The 16,787-nt window shown below is 37.4% G+C and overlaps 1 protein-coding gene across 8 annotated transcripts in view; it reads left to right on the top strand.

Annotated features, from left to right (window-relative positions):
• RALGAPA1 (Ral GTPase activating protein catalytic subunit alpha 1) overlaps nt 1–16,787 on the top strand; it is a 278,460-nt gene that overhangs the window by 144,294 nt on the left and 117,379 nt on the right. For 7 of the 8 annotated variants that reach the window (XM_054530032.2, XM_054530037.2, XM_054530036.2 and 4 more), the window contains 3 exons: nt 7,417–7,542; nt 12,987–13,045; nt 16,263–16,371. In XM_054530032.2, the coding sequence (XP_054386007.1) occupies nt 7,417–7,542; nt 12,987–13,045; nt 16,263–16,371 (294 nt within the window). The remainder of the gene's footprint in view (nt 1–7,416; nt 7,543–12,986; nt 13,046–16,262; nt 16,372–16,787) is intronic. The other variant, XM_054530031.2, reaches the window with a different exon arrangement.

The raw sequence follows: 16,787 nt of genomic DNA, 5'->3' as shown, positions 1-16,787 counted from the left end.
AGCTATTGACTATTGCCACAATTTCGGCTCCTGTTATTGGTCTATTCAGAGATTCAACTTCTTCCTGGTTTAGTCTTGGGAGGGTGTATGTGTTGAGGAATTTATCCATTTCTTCTAGATTTTGTAGTTTATTTGTGTAGAGGTGTTTGTAGTATTCTCTGATGGTAGTTTGTATTTCTATGGGATCGGTGGTGATATCCCCTTTATCATTTTTTATTGCGTCTATTTGATTCTTCTCTCTTTTTTTCTTTATTAGTCTTGCTAGCGGTCTATCAATTTTGTTGATCCTTTCAAAAAACCAGCTCTTGGATTCATTAATTTTTTGAAGGGTTTTTTTGGTCTCTATTTCCTTCAGTTCTGCTCTGATTTTAGTTATTTCTTGCCTTCTGCTAGCTTTTGAATGTGTTTGTTCTTGCTTTTCTAGTTCTTTTAATTGTGATGTTAGGGTGTCAATTTTGGATCTTTCCTGCTTTCTCTTGTGGGCATTTAGTGCTATAAATTTCCGTCTACACACTGCTTTGAATGTGTCCCAGAGATTCTGGTATGTTGTGTCTTTGTTCTCGTTGGTTTCAAAGAACATCTTTATTTCTGCCTTCATTTCGTTATGTACTCAGTAGTCATTCAGGAGCAGGTTGTTCAGTTTCCATGTAGTTGAGTGGTTTTGAGTGAGTTTCTTAATCCTGAGTTCTAGTTTGATTGCACTGTGGTCTGAGAGACAGTTTGTTTTAATTTCTGATCTTTTATATTTGCTGAGGAGAGCTTTACTTCCAACTATGTGGTCAATTTTGGAATAGGTGTGATGATGTGGTGCTGAAAAAAATGTATATTCTGTTGATTTGAGTGGAGAGTTCTGTAGATGTCTATTAGGTCTGCTTGGAGCAGAGCTGAGTTCAATTCCTAGGTATCCTTGTTAACCTTCTGTCTCGTTGATCTGTCTAGTGTTGACAGTGGGGTGTTAAAGTCTCCCATTATTCTTGTGTGGGAGTCTAAGTCTCTTTGTAGGTCACTCAGGACTTGCTTTATGAATCTGGGTGCTCCTGTATTGGGTGCATATATATTTAGGATAGTTAGCTCTTCTTATTGAATTGACCCCTTTACCATTATATAATGGCCTTCTTTGTCTCTTTTGATCTTTGTTGGTTTAAAGTCTATTTTATCAGAGACTAGGATTGCAACCCCTGTCTTTTTTTGTTTTCCATTTGCTTGGTAGATCTTCCTCCATCCTTTTATTTTGAGCCTATGTGTGTCTCTGAACGTGAGATGGGTTTCCTGAATACAGCACACTGATGGGTCTTGACTCTTTATCCAATTTGCCAGTCTGTGTCTTTTAATTGGAGCATTTAGTCCATTTACATTTAAAGTTAATATTGTTATGTGTGAATTTGATCCTGTCATTATGATGTTAGCTGGTTATTTTGCTCTTTAGTTGATGCAGTTTCTTCCTAATCTCAATGGTCTTTACATTTTGGCATGATTTTGCAGCGGCTGGTACCAGTTGTGCCTTTCCATGTTTAGTGGTTCCTTCAGGGGCTCTTTTAGGGCAAGCCTGGTGGTGACAAAATCTCTCAGCATTTGCTTGTCTGTAAAGTATTTTCTTTCTCCTTCACTTATGAAGCTTAGTTTGGCGGGATATGAAATTCTGGGTTGAAAATTCTTTTCTTTAAGAATGTTGAATATTGGCCCCCACTCTCTTCTGGCTTGTAGAGTTTCTGCCAAGAGATCCACTGTTAGTCTGATGGGCTTCCCTTTGTGGGTAACCCGACCTTTCTCTCTGGCTGCCCTTAACATTTTTTCCTTCATTTCAACTTTGGTGAATCTGACAATTATGTGTCTTGGAGTTGCTCTTCTCGAGGAGTATCTTTGTGGTGTTCTCTGTATTTCCTGAATCTGAATGTTGGCCTGCCTTGCTAGATTGGGGAAGTTCTGCTGGATAATATCCTGCAGAGTGTTTTCCAACTTGGTTCCATTCTCCCCGTCACTTTCAGGTACACCAATCAGACGCAGATTTGGTCTTTTCACATAGTCCCACGTTTCTTGGAGGCTTTGTTCGTTTCTTTTTATTCTTTTTTCTTTAAACTTCCCTTCTCGCTTCATTTCATCTTCCATCACTGATACCCTTTCTTCCAGTTGATCGCATCGGCTCCTGAGGCTTCTGCATTCTTCACGTAGTTCTCGAGCCTTGGCTTTCAGTTCCATCAGCTCCTTTAAGCACTTCTCTGTATTGGTTATTGTAGTTACACAATCATCTAAATGTTTTTCAAAGTTTTCAACTTCTTTGCCTTTGGTTTGAATTTCCTCCTGTAGCTCGGAGTAGTTTGATCGTCTGAAGCCGCCTTCTCTCAACTCGTCAAAGTCTTTCTCCGTCCAGCTTTGTTCCATTGCTGGTGAGGAACTGCGTTCCTTTGGAGGAGGAGAGGCGCTCTGCTTTTTAGAGTTTCCAGTTTTTCTGCTCTGTTTTTTCCCCATCTTTGTGGTTTTATCTACTTTTGGTCTTTGATGATGGTGATGTACAGATGGTTTTTTGGTGTGGATGTCCTTTCTGTTTGTTAGTTTTCCTTCTAACAGACAGGACCCTCAGCTGCAGGTCTGTTGGAGTTTGCTAGAGGTCCACTTCTTGACCCTGTTTGCCTGCGTATCAGCAGGGGTGTCTGCAGAACCGCGGATTTTCGTGATCCGCGAATGCTGCTGTCTGATCGTTCCTCTGGAAGTTTTGTCTCAGAGGAGTACCCGGCCGTGTGAGGTGTCAGTCTGCCCCTACTGGGGGGTACCTCCCAGTTAGGCTGCTCGGGGGTCGGGGGTCAGGGGTCAGGGACCCACTTGAGGAGGCTGTCTGCCCGTTCTCAGATCTCCAGCTGCGTGCTGGGAGAACCACTGCTCTCCTCAAAGCTGTCAGACAGGGACATTTAAGTCTGCAGAGGTTACTGCTGTCTTTTTGTTTGTCTGTGCCCTGCCCCCAGAGGTGGAGCCTACAGAGGCAGGCAGCCCTCCTTGAGCTGTGGTGGGCTCCACCCAGTTCCAGCTGCTTTGTTTACCTAAGCGAGCCTGGGCAATGGTGGGCGCCCCTCCCCCAGCCTCGCTGCCGCCTTGCAGTTTGATCTCAGACTGATGTGCTAGCAATCAGCGAGACTCCGTGGGCGTAGGACCCTCCGAGCCAGGTGCGGGTTATAATCTCTTGGTGCGCCGTTTCCTAAGCCCGTCGGAAAAGCGCAGTATTCGGGTGGGAGTGGCCCGATTTTCCAGGTGCCTTCTGTCACCCCTTTCCTTGACCAGGAAAGGGAATTCCCTGACCCCTTGCGCTTCCCAAGTGAGGCAATGCCTCACCCTGCTTCGGCTGGCGCACGGTGCGCTGCATCCACTGTCCTGCGCCCACTGTCTGGCACTCCCTGGTGAAATGAATCTGGTACCTCAGATGGAAATGCAGAAATCACCCATCTTCTGCGTTGCTCATGCTGGGAGCTGTAGACCGGAGCTGTTCCTATTCGGCCATCTTGGCTCCTCCCCTATGCCTGGTAATGTTTTTAACTTTTTGTAGAAACAGGGTCTCACCATGTTGCCCAGGCTGGTCTTGAATTCCTGGGCTCAAGTAATCCTCTCTGCCTTGGCCTTGTAAGGTGCTGGGATTACAGTCATGAGCACCTGAGCTATCATTTTTTAATGTACACTTTTTTTTTTTTGAGACAAAGTCTGTCTCTTTCACTCGGATTGGAGTGCAGTAATGCGATCTTGGCTCACTGCAATCTCTGCCTCCCAGGTTCAAGTGATTCTTTTGCCTCAGCCTCCCGAGTAGCTGGAGCTACAGGCCCGTGCCACCATGCCAGGCTAATTTTTGTATTTTTGGTAGAGACGAGGTTTCAACATTTTGGCCAGGCTGGTCTCGAACTCCTGAACTTAGGTGATCTGCCCATCTCAGCCTCCCGAAGTCCTAGGATTACAGGCGTGAGCCACCACGCCCAGCCTTACATTTTAAATACATTTGCATTATTTTTTTCCCCCTTCTTTCCTCCTTTCCCTGCTTCCGGGCCTCTGGTAACCACCCATCTATTCTTTTATCTTCATGAAATCCACTTTAGCTCCCACATATGAAAGAGAACATGTGGCATTTGTCTTTCTGTGCTTGGCTTATTTCAGTTAACATGATGTTCTCCAGTTCTACCCATGTTGCTGCAGATGACAGGATTTTGTTCTTTTTCATGGCTAATGTTTCATTGTATATAAGTACCACGTTTTCTTTATCCATTCATTTGTTGATGGGCACGTAGGTTGAGTCCATGTCTTGGCTGTTGTGAATAGTGTGTGGTAAACACAGGAGTGCAAGTATCTTTTTGATATCTTGATTTCCTTTCTTTTGTATATATACCCAATTGTGGAATTGCTGGATCATATGGAAGTTCTATTTTTGATTTTTCGAGGAACCTCCTTACTGTTCTCCATAGCAGCTATACTAATTTACATTCCCACCAACAGTGTATGAAGGTCCCCTTAGAAAGGTACTTTAGATCTTTGCTACCCAAAGTGTGATCTGCACACCAGAAACATTTGGCATGATCTGGGTGCTTATTAGTAATGCAGAATCTCAGACCCCATCCCGGACCTATTTACTGAATCAGAATCTGCATTTTAACTAGATCACAAGTAAGTGGCAAAGTCATTAAAGATTGAGAAGCACTGCTTTAGACTACATTTTGGAAAGGCCTTGAATGCCAGGAATCAGATTATAATGCTATATTAGATAAACAGTTAAGTTTTGTTGTTGTTGTTGTTGTTGTTGTTTGAGATGGAGTCTCGCTCTGTCGCTAGACTGGAGTGCAGTGGCACGATCTCGGCTCACTGTAACTTCACCTCCCAGGTTCAAGCGATTCTCCTGCCTCAGCCTCCCGAGTAGCTGGGACTACAGGCGCGCCACCATGCCCAGTTAATTTTTGTATTTTTACTGGAGTTGGGGTTTCACCATGTTGGCCAGGATGGTCTTGATCTATTGATCTCGTGATCCGCCTGCCTCACCCTCCCTAAGTGCTGGAATTACCGGCATGAGCCACCACGACTGGCCACAGTTAAGTTCTTTTTAAGTGGTTAGAGAGATGATTAAATCCATCCTTTGGGAACATTAAGTAAGTATTAATCTGGGAGTAAATTAATGGAAGACAAACTAGAGATGGTAAACAAGTCACAGGGTTATAGTATAATCAGAGTACATAGACTATAAATCTCTTGGATACTAGCAAAAGTTGATAGAATTCAGAAGGTGCCAATATATAAACCAATGTCATTTTTTATTAATTTACTGTGAAAACTATTACTGTTCAATGGGGTATTCCAGATGACTAGTCAGCACATTTCCTGCAGCTTTTTTCAAGATTCTGTAAGAGAATTAAGCCCTAATGTCATAAGGCATCTATTTTATGTAACTAATCCATTTGAAATGACTAATTAATTTCTCTTTTATGTATTTAATACTATGCATTATGTAACATCCTTGAGAAAGTGTAGAATATACTCATTTTTTGCATTCTCTGGTTCATATGAGGGAATACCTGTTGAGAAAGGCTGCATAGGAAACCAAATCATTGCAAGAATCAAGCCTAACATATCTCCACAATAAGGTTAAAACAAGTCATTTCCTCTGATGATGTTGGAAATACCCAGTCCAGGCTGGGCGCGGTGGCTCACGCCTGTAATCTCAACACTTTGGGAGACTGACACAGGCAGATCACTTGAGGTCAGGAGTTTGAGACCAGCCTGGCCAACATGGTGAAACTCCATCTCTACTACAAATACAAAAGTTAACTATGAAGTTGGGATAGAGATCCCATGTACTTGAGGCATTAAGGGGCTTGAACCAGTAGATGGTGCAAAATAAATGTGACTATACAGTTGCCAGTGGAACCTACCACAGATATTAATCCTTAAAAAAAAAAAGATAATTGTGTCCAGTTAGGAGCAGACATGCCAGATGACCCTTGTTATTTATAAGTCTTTAAAATTTTGTCTGGTAGTGGTGGCACGCACCTGTAAGCCCAGCTACTCAGGAGTCTGAGATGGGAGAGATGGGAAGATCGTTTGAACCTGGGAGGTGGAGGTTGCAGTGAGCTGAGATCGTGCCACTGTACTCCAGCCTGCACGACAGAGTGAAACTCCTTTTCAAGAAAAAAAAAAAAAAAAAAAAAGAGGAAACACCTAGTCCAATTCTTGCTCTTTGTATTCTTATTTTAGATTTCATTCATATTATCTCCCTTCTGTTAATGCCATCTGCCCCCCACCTCCTTAAGCAGATAATAGAATAATTGATTTGGTTTTGCCTTTCTTAATTATGATCACATTCCAGGTCTGCCCCCATTATGTCCACATACCTGAATATTCCCAGTTACCTAATATACCTATACAGAAAAACTCTCAGCTAATCTCTTTCATTAAATACTGATTTTTAAGATCAGTTTCATTTTTATACGACGATTTTTATTTTAAATTGGAACGGTAGATGTGTGTTCACTCTGCCCTTTTATATTGCTGCCTTGTATCTTTAAATCCACATTGTTTTTAAATCTGGAAATGAGTTGTTTTGTTGAAAATTATATAATAGAGTATTACACCATTGCCTCTATTACAGTATTTATTCAGATGTGGAAATCCTCTTGGAGATTGGTTCTTAATTTATGTGAATAGAAGTATTATATTTCTAATAGATTTGTGCTTAGCATTTTTGTTAGGTATTATTAAACATATAAATCAATTTGCAGATGTTTTAGTAAATAAAACCATATATTAGTAGGAAGATGTTGATGTTTGGTGGGCATGTAAGAAGGCAGAAGAGAAAAAAGAAATGTTCAGTGTTGATACTTCAGAAATGGCTAAATACAGCTAAGGAAAAAAGATGAAAAGTTACCTTCATCGGCAGTCCAGACAAATTCTAATGTTGCTTCTAGTAAGTGGTATAGGCAATGCTTTTCTTATGTGCATAATATCATAAAAGCCATCTAGATTGGTTCCTCTTTCATATAGTTAATGCTTTTTCTTCTTTATTCATCCTTGGTAATAAATATGATCTAGTGAAATTAAGTCATCAGCTTATTAGAACAATATGTCACAATGTGTGAGTTACCTTTAAAATTATTTATATTTTTACTTATTATTAGGGTGAATTGATGCTTGTAGATAAAGTATATTTGTTTTTACAGTCTTATTAACTGTGGCTGATTTGAGGAAAGCTCTGCTGCTTGTTTATTGCATTTATTAACAATAATAGCAGTTTATGTGGAAAGTGTAAATGGAAACTTAAATCTTTTTGTGTTTTCCCTTTCCTTTTTAAATTTTTTTTTATGTATCACTTCCCTGTCTAATGTAGTTGGATAACAAAGCAACTTTTCTGATAATTTCATAACACCAGTATATTTTTAAACTTTTTAAAAATGTAATACATAGGCACCAAGAGTAGAAGCACAAGTTCTTCTGGGATCTTTGGTTTGCTTTCCCAACTTATATTGTGAACTGCCTTCTCTTCATCCCAACATTCCTGATGTTGCTGTGTCTCAGTTTACAGATGTTAAGGTAAGAAATGAGGTGCTAATTTTTAGCACTTAAATGATTTTATAAAGTATATGCAATAAAATTTGTATTCTTTCTTTTCTTTTTGAAATCCACACAATTATTAAAGAACATTAGCCATATCCTCCAGACACAAAGGCTTGAATGTTCATTTGGAGCATATTCTTTTTTGTGTTTAAAACTGCTTTAGAACCTTTTTCGTGTTATTGAACCTACTCACATGTCTACCTGTTAGGATTCATTCACTCACTGAACATTTATTGAAATACCCCATGAGCCAGATACTATGCTACTAATGTAAAGCTTCTGAGATTGAGATGGTAAAGTAAACCTGCATATTAGACTCTCTCCTTCTCCCAGTTTCTCAGCGTGATGAGTCAAACATAGTAATGGAAAACTCTGTACTGCTCTAGGAAACTATGGAGTTGGGATGGAGATCCCATGTACCTGAGGCATTAAGGGGCTTGAACAGTAGATGGTGCAAAATAAATGTGACTATACAGTTGCCAGTGGAACCTACCACAGATATTAATCCTTAAAAAAAAAGATAATTGTGTCCAGTTAGGAGCAGACATGCCAGATGACCCTTGTTGTTTATAAGTCTTTAAAATGTTTTCTGGTAGAAAAGCAGTCAGTGCTCTGAGCCCAGCAAGGTGCCTGTTGATAAATTATTCCATCAATAAGTTAAGACCTGTCTCTTACTGAGACCTGTCCTTACTTAACTGAATGCCTATGTATTATAAATTCCCAGCCGGGCGCAGTGGCTCACACCTGTAATCCCAGCACTTTGGGAGGCCGAGGCGGGCGGATCACGAGGTCAGGAGATTGAGACCATCCTGGCTAACACGGTGAAACCCCATCTCTACTAAAAATACAAAAAAAATTAGCTGGGCATGGTGGCGGGCGTGTGTAGTCCCGGCTACTCGGGAGGCTGAGGCAGGAGAATGGCGTGAACCCGGGAGGTGGAGCTTGCAGTGAGCTGAGATTGTGCCACTGCACTCCAGCCTGGGTGACAGAGCAAGACTCCGTCTCAAAAAAAAAATTCCCAAGGGTTTACCAGTCCTGAGAAGTTGTGCTTGTCACAGTAATTGCCAGATGGTCTTTGTATGTGACCTGAATTTGTCCCTAGAATTAGAAGTGTTGAGAGAGAGGAGACATAGCTCCTCAGGGGCTAAGCAGATGTGGTTTTTTTTGTTTTTAAACTTGCTTTTTCTCAAGTTTTAAAAAGTCCAGTTTATGTTAGGAATGTTGCATACACTTTCTATAGCATCCATATATCTCTTTGTTACGTTTATCATACTTGTAATTACGTGTTCAATGTCTGACTTCTACTTTAGACAGATATATACCACAAGGTCTTTTTGCTATATCACCGTACCCTAACATACTATTTGATACCTGGTATATGCTCAGAAATCAATTTTTAGGCCTGGTATGGTGGCTCATGCCTTTAATCCTAGCCAAGGTGGGAGGATTGCTTGAGTCCAGGAGTTCAAGACCAGCCTGGGAAACATAGGGAGACCTTGTCTCTACAAAAAATAAAAAATTAGCTGGGCATGGTTGCACACACCTGTGGTCCCAGCTATTGGGAGGCTGAGGTGGGAAGATCACTTGAGCCATGATTGTGCCACCGCACTCCAGCCTGCATGACAGAGCAAGACCTTGTCCCACCCCCTCCCCCCAAAAAAGGAAATCATTTGTTAAACAAATGAACTTGACATATATAAAATCAATGCAAATTTCCAGTGACACACAAAAAACTATATAAATTGACCTTTGCCCTTCAAAGATGTAATAGCTATGGCTTGTTTTGTTTTGTTTTGTTTTTTACTGTTCTGAAGGTACATCAGCACATCAGCAGCTATGGTTTCTTTTATTCAGGAGATTTTGAAGGCCAAGGATGAGTTGTAGTTTTAATTTATTAATGCAGTTTTGAGTGAGTTAGGGGTTAGCTTCGCCTACTATATACTATCCGCATCTGCATTTCAAAGTGGCCTTGTTCTCTGTTGGCCCTTGTGTAGGCAGTAATGGCTGAAGTGATTAAAAACAACAACAAATCTCCCAAGTAAGATAAAAACAAAATTTTTTGTATGAAAAACAAATCTCCAAAATTAGGGCCAATTCTAATAATAATGAGGAAAGTAAAAAGTAATCACTGTTCTTAGTCAGAAAATGAAGATTTAAAGGGGAAGTTACACGCCATGGTTATCATATTCAATTTTTACATTTTCACCAAAACCAGATTCCATATACTCTAAACTACAGCCACATGGAACTTACCATGGTGTTTCTTGGTTCTATGCTTTGGAAAAACTATTTTCTCCTACTAAAGTGTCATGAATGTATAATTCTGCTCTCCTCTTCTTGCCTCTCTTTATCACCCCAAACACATAGAATCATAATTCCTGACTTTGTCTTTCAAAACCCTGTTTATCTGAGACCCCTGTGTGAAGTCTTTTATGACTTCTCAGATGAGCTGTTTGCTCACACAGAACTTTGTACATATCACCTTGTTTGATTTTTTTGTTTTTACAGTTCACTCATTTAATAATGTTTAGTATAGTCACAGAATTGTGCAATCATCATCACAGTCAATATTAGAACATTTTCGTCATCACCAAAGAAATGCTCGTATACATCTCCCTACCCCAAACTCTTGGTAACTCAGATTTATGTTCTGTCTTTATGGATTTGCCTGCATATTTTATATTACATGATCTTGTATTTTAATTGTTTGTCTACAAATCTGTCTCTCTCCCTGGACTGTAAACTTCTTAAGAATAAGTACAGTGTCTTAGCTAACTTCTTGTCTCCAGCCCTTAAGACAAACTATATTACATAGAAAGCTCAAGTTCCTATCAATTGGACTAGATGCTGAGTTTACAAAGTTGAAGGTTGATCCTCTTAAGGAACTTAAATTGTATATGACGTACATTGTATATGACTTAAGGAACTTAACGTTGTATATGACTGACAAATGCTTATTGAATGAATGTATGAATGATTTTTTAAACCAATGAACAAAATTCTTAATCATCAAATCTAATGGCATTCTTGTTCTCCTGAGCCACTATAATATTTGACCCTGTTGATGTTTCTGTCCTTTTCTGAATGTCTCTTTATCTTTTATTGCACAAATCTATCTTGATTTACTTCTTGCCTAAGTATTCTGACTTCTTAATAGACTAATTTTCTTTTCTCTGTTTGCTAAACGTACATCCACTTCAATATTTTAACCTTGTATTTGTTCTTCATTTTCTCCCCTTTGAATATTTTATTCATTTACATAATTTTAACTAATATTTTAACTTGTCTCAAAATTCATTGTCATATTTTACAAATTATTAAGGATGAATATTTCTCCCTTAGCTTTATTGAGGTAAAATTGACAAAAATTTCACATATTTAAGGTGTACAGTTTGATGTCTTGATACACAATACAGTGTGGTAAAGATCAAGCCAAATAACATATCCATCACCTCACATGGTTACCTTTTTTTGGTGAGGGGGAGTAAGAGAAACCAAGATCTACTGTCTTAGCAGGTTTCAAGTGTACAGTACCGGTACCTGTAGTCACTGTTAATTGTAGTCACCATGCTGTACATTAAGTCTCCAGAATTTAGTCATCCTGCCTATTTGAAACTTTGTACCCTTTAATTGTTTTCCTGTTTCACCCACTCCCTAGCCCCTGCTAACTACCGTTCTACTCTCTGCTTCCAAGACTTCAACTTTTTATATTCCACATGTAGGTGAGAACATGCAGTATTTGTCTTTCTGTGCCTCGCATATTTCACATAGCAACATGCCCTCCAGGTTGATTCATATTGTCACAAATGACAAGATTTCCTTCTTTTTAAAGGCTGAGTGGTATTCTATTGTATGTGTATTCATGTACGTGTGTGGGTGTGTCACATTTTCTTTATCCATTAGTCCTTCAAGGGACACTTAGGTTTTTTCCATGTCTTGGCTATTGTAAATAATTCTGCAATGAACATAGGAGTGCACTTATCTCTTTGACATGCTAATTTCATTTCCTTTGGATATATATACCCAGAAGTAGGATTGCTTTGGATTGTATGGACATTTTAATAATTCTGTAATCTATGGACCCAGATATGTTTCTATTTATTTCTGTCTTTTTCTGTTTCTTTCATCAGTGTTTTATAGTTTTCCACGTACAGGTCTTTTACCTCTTTTGTTATACGTATTCCTAAGTATTTTGATGTTTTCGATGCTGTTGTTAAATCGGATTATTTTCTTAATTTCTTTTTCAGATAGTTCACTGTTAGTGTATAGAAACACAACTGATTTTTGTATGTTTTGTTTCCTGCTACTCTACTGACTTTATTAGTTCTAACAGTTTTTTGGTGGAGTCTGTAGGGTTTTTTATATATTAGATTATGTCATCTGTAGACAGAGACAGTTGTAAAAGAAAAGAATGGATGCCTTTTCTTTTTTCTGCCTACTTGCTCTGGCTAGGACTTCCAATACTATGTTGAATAGAAGTGGCAAAAGTGGGCATCTTTATCTTGTTCCTAATCTTAAAGTAAAACCTTTCAGCTTTTCGCTGTTGATTATGCTGTTATCTGTGGACTTGTTATGTTTCGGTACAACCTCATTTGCTGAGTTACAACCTCATTTGTTGAGTTTTTATCATGAAAGGATGTCGTATTTTTCATGCAAAAAAATTTTATATTTTATTAGGAAGGGACATTCATACCTTTGAGCTATGTATTCTACTTAAGTGCTTTTTCTTCACCTATTAAGATTTTTATCCTTTGTTCTGTTAATATGATGTATTAGTTTTATTGCTTTGTATATGTTGAACCATCCTTGCATCACAGTGATAAATCCTACTTAATTATGGTGTGTGACCTTTTTAATGTGCTGATGAATTTGGTTTGTTAGTATTTTATTGAGGATTTTTGCATCTATATTCATCAAGGATATTGGCCTATAATTAATTTTTTTTTTCTGGTAATGCCTTTGTCTGACTTTGATGTCAGGGTAGTGCTGGCCTCTTAAAATGAGTTTTGAAGTATTCACTCATCTTCAATATTTTGGAAATGTTTGAGAAAGATTCTTCTCAAATTCTTTATTTGAAATATTTTGTAGAATTCACTGGTGAAGCCATCTGGTTCTGACTTTTAATGATATTTCTCAAAATCTTAAAAATCTTCATACCTATGAGCTATTAATTCTACTTTAATTATCTGCCTTTATCACTCTTCTAATCAGGAAGAAATGTTATTTTTTGAACATATGCTTTTGGCTATAAATTTCAGAAACTTTTATTTATTTAGCTACTTTTATAAATAATATTGGTCTCTTTATTGAAAGTACGTACATGAGAACAAAGACTGCTTTAATAACCACTTAATAAATATTTGTAGAATGAATGAGTGAAATCTCAGTCATTGCCGTTAACTATTTCCCCCTTATTTTAGGAACTTATAATCAAAACTGTATTAAGCTCGGCAAGAGATGAGCCCTCTGGTCCTGCACGGTAGGTCGGATATTCTTAGACTGAGTATAACTATTCTGTGTTTGGAATTTTAGAAGTTGACTGAATTTTTATAGCAGCCCAGATTGTTTTAGATACATAAAAGCCATTCTGAATTACAATTTTAAGTTACTTGAATGATTAAGTATTCTTACTTTTTTTGATGATTTAAATACTAACCTTTCTTCATAAACAGAATCCTAGTCACCTTTTTCAGTAACTTCACTCTTTATCTCTAAAATGATTTGTTTTAATTTTATTTTATTTAAGTACATTTTGTTTATTGTTCAGTTATATTTGTCAGTGTCTTTTATGCAGTACCTTGAAATGCAGTAGCAAGTACCCAATGAATTTTTGTTAAATTGAATTAAAATAAAATATTTTATTATAGAAAGTAATATATCTAAGAAAATAGTATATTTTAATATTTGTAAATATTTGATCAAGATTTTTAAAAATAGAATATGTCATAGTTTTAGATTTTTTTCTAAATGTCTTCAGAAATAAAAGCTGACATTTTCTCTGTTTTACAAAACCTTTCCAAAAAAAGATTGAGATTTTAATTAGCAGGTTGCTAGCAGCACACCATGTTTCTTCTCTTCCCCAAAATAACATTAAATCATATTTTATATTCTTGATGCTAATTCTAATAGTACGTCATTTGCTACAATATTAGTCTGTGCTACTACTCCTCAGATCTACATCTCTGCAAAGCTCCTGTTTTCCAATCATCTACACATTTTTTGACCCAAAGTTCAAAAGTTACAGATCATGGCATTGACTATTTGGATTCTTATTCTAATTTAAATCTTTTTCCAGCAAATAAAAATAATGTACAGTGAACCATTTGTTTAAATTAAGACATAGCTCCAGTTTTTAAAAATTTAATTGTGTATTTTTCTCACTTAATAGCCAAGTTAACTAAAAACAAATATCTTTGAGAAAATTGTTCTTTTACGCTAATCCCAATTAAGTTTACAAAGATTTTCGTATAATATTGTTTCATTTAATTCTCATCACAATTTTGACAGTTTAATAGAATCACCCTCTTCTTCCAGTTTTGCCAGCCAGATACTGATGCTTAGAAAGTTAACAGTAAGTCTCTGATAATGCATAGCTGGTGGGACGGGGGATGTAGGCAAGCTAGCTAATATTTTTAAAGCCGTTTGTATGTGCTTGCTAGGCACTGTTCTAAGTGCCTTATATTTATTATCTCATTGAATTTTGTGATACCTCTATGAGACAGGTATAATTTTCATCCACCTTTTAATAGAAAAGAAAACTAGAACCCAGGGAATTTCAATAATCTGCCCTGTCATCTAGATATGACAGGACCCTGGCAGTTTGTCTTCAGAGGCTTATTAGATGCACAATTAATAAGTGGCAATACCAAGTTTGACCTTAGTGCTTAAGACTGTAGATCTTTTGCTTTTTTTTACCAAAAAAAATATATATATATGTTGCTTCTCAAGTGGAAAAACGTGGAAGCCTAAAACATAGCTGCCTAGAGGTAGATCTGGAAATCATTAACACAATAGCTTGTGTTATGGAGAATGTGGAAAAACCCTAGAAGTTGAATATAAGCATTGTCTCAACTTATTTTTCTGTACCTTTTTAGTATATGTTTTTTTAGAAACATACTCCCAGGCCAGGCGTGGTGGCTCATGCCTGGAATCCCAGCACTTTGGGAGGCCGAGGAGAGCGGATCACCTGAGGTCAGGAGTTCGAGACCAGCCTGGCCAACATGGTGAAACCCCATCTCTACTAAAAATACAAAAAATTAGCCAGGTGTGGTAGCGTGCCCCTGTAGTCCCAGCTACTCAGCAGGCTGAGGCAGGAGAATTGCTTGAACCGGGGAGATGGAGGTTGCAGTGAGCCGAGATAACACCACTGCACTGCAGCCTGGGCAAGACAGAGTGAGACTCTGTCTCAAAAAAAAAAAAAAGAAAAAGAAAAAGAAAAAAGAAACTTAATACCCCCAGTCTGCACAGGAGCAGAGAGTTGAGCTATATGCTGGGAATAATCTAGATTATTTTGACATCTTGTGGAGGGGCGTGTAGGAAACTCTACATGCAAGAAAAAAATATATATATCCTTTCTTACCTCCTCTTGCTGCAATAAAAATTGTTCAACATTTGTATTCTCAGTCTCTGCCTTTAGTTAGCTGCATCCACGGAGAGCTTTGCTTCACTTGAGGGTTTATTGTTGCCTTAGGATTATAGATGTTTCCATAGCTAAACCCAAAGCTTGGTTATTTAGTGCTACAAATATTACCTAGGATTTATGAGTGAACAACAATAGGGAAAAAATAAAGTAGTAGACTTCATCTAGAAGACTTTCAGGTAATTTTCATAGTAAACAGTTTGGTAGCCTTAACACTCTAGACTGAAAGAAGAGACTTAAGACCTTCTGATCTTCTGTGTTAAGGAAGAAAAATCTGCATTGAATTTTTCTGAAGTTTAGCATTCCGCTGAAATTAAGAATATCAGTATTGGGACATGGCATATATGACAGGATACTAGAAGAAGGTGACTGTTTTGATACTTAGAACCATTATACATTTTATCAGAAGCTTAAACTTGAACACACTAATAGAATCTTTACTGATTCTAATCATAAAATAACTCTCTTCAAGCTGACACCCAGCTGAAATTATATTGCTACAGAAATGAAGCTTTGCAATACATTGGGGAACAGGATAAAAATTCTACAAGTTCTGTTTCTGTTGGATTTTAAAATAAGTTACATAAATTTTATGTTCTCAATTTGTTTTAAAATAATTTGCAGCTAGGTGTGTTAAATTTAAAAGATACAAAAATATTTAACATATTCCATCAGCTTCATGTTTTTACTTAAGTTCATTTTGCTGTTGTCAGTCAATAAAATTACACTTTGCATTTTGAAAGCAGGTTACACTTTGTTTAGGAAGCTTGATAGCAATATCAGTCTAACAGACTAACATGGATTTTTAAAAAACATGTTGTGTGGTATCCCAGCCTGTAGTCTTCTTAGTAAATTATAATAGAAAATTAGGCTCAGAAGTTTTGGGATTCTGCTTTCTTCATACTTTCTCTTCTTTGGTTACCAGTTAATGTATAAAGTAACAAATTCATTAATTCATTTAAAATAGTGCATGTTCATTCTGTGTCAGTTGATTGTGGGTCATGTTTGTGGTGGTGGTTTTATTTTATGTAACCGTTGTTGTTTGCCTTTTTTGCAGATGTGTAGCACTTTGTAGTTTAGGTATTTGGATTTGTGAAGAACTAGTCCATGAGTCTCATCATCCTCAAATTAAGGAAGCTCTGAATGTGATTTGTGTTTCCTTAAAGGTAAAGAAAACTGTTTAGTGAAATATATATTAAGATATGAGAGAATGCATATTTTTTCTCCAAATATTAATGATATCTTGTGTAACATTTAGTAAATGTTTTCATTACTTTATTATTCTATTATTTTCTTGATCCTGACTCATTCCTTAAAAATTGTTCTGTTTCTTGAATTTAGGGTATCTTTATGGTGACCCATTTTTATCTCAACTTTTTATGTATTTAGCTTTGTCCCTAAACTATATATGGTAGACGTCTAAAAAAGGAAACCCACCATTGAAAACATATATAGGGTTTTTCTGGGGTTTTTTAACTAGTATTTTTGTAACTTACTGCTCTTTGATCTTTATTACCACTCCCTGAATTCTTGAGCTGTTCGGTTTTTTTGCTTTATCTTTTCAAATTATGTGCCTTCTTTG

This window comes from Pongo abelii, chromosome 15 (genome assembly GCF_028885655.2).
Source record: "Pongo abelii isolate AG06213 chromosome 15, NHGRI_mPonAbe1-v2.0_pri, whole genome shotgun sequence".
NCBI classification, from domain to species: domain Eukaryota; kingdom Metazoa; phylum Chordata; class Mammalia; order Primates; family Hominidae; genus Pongo; species Pongo abelii.
Note: the sequence above shows the minus strand (reverse complement) of the source record. Positions and strands in the feature narration are given on the sequence as shown.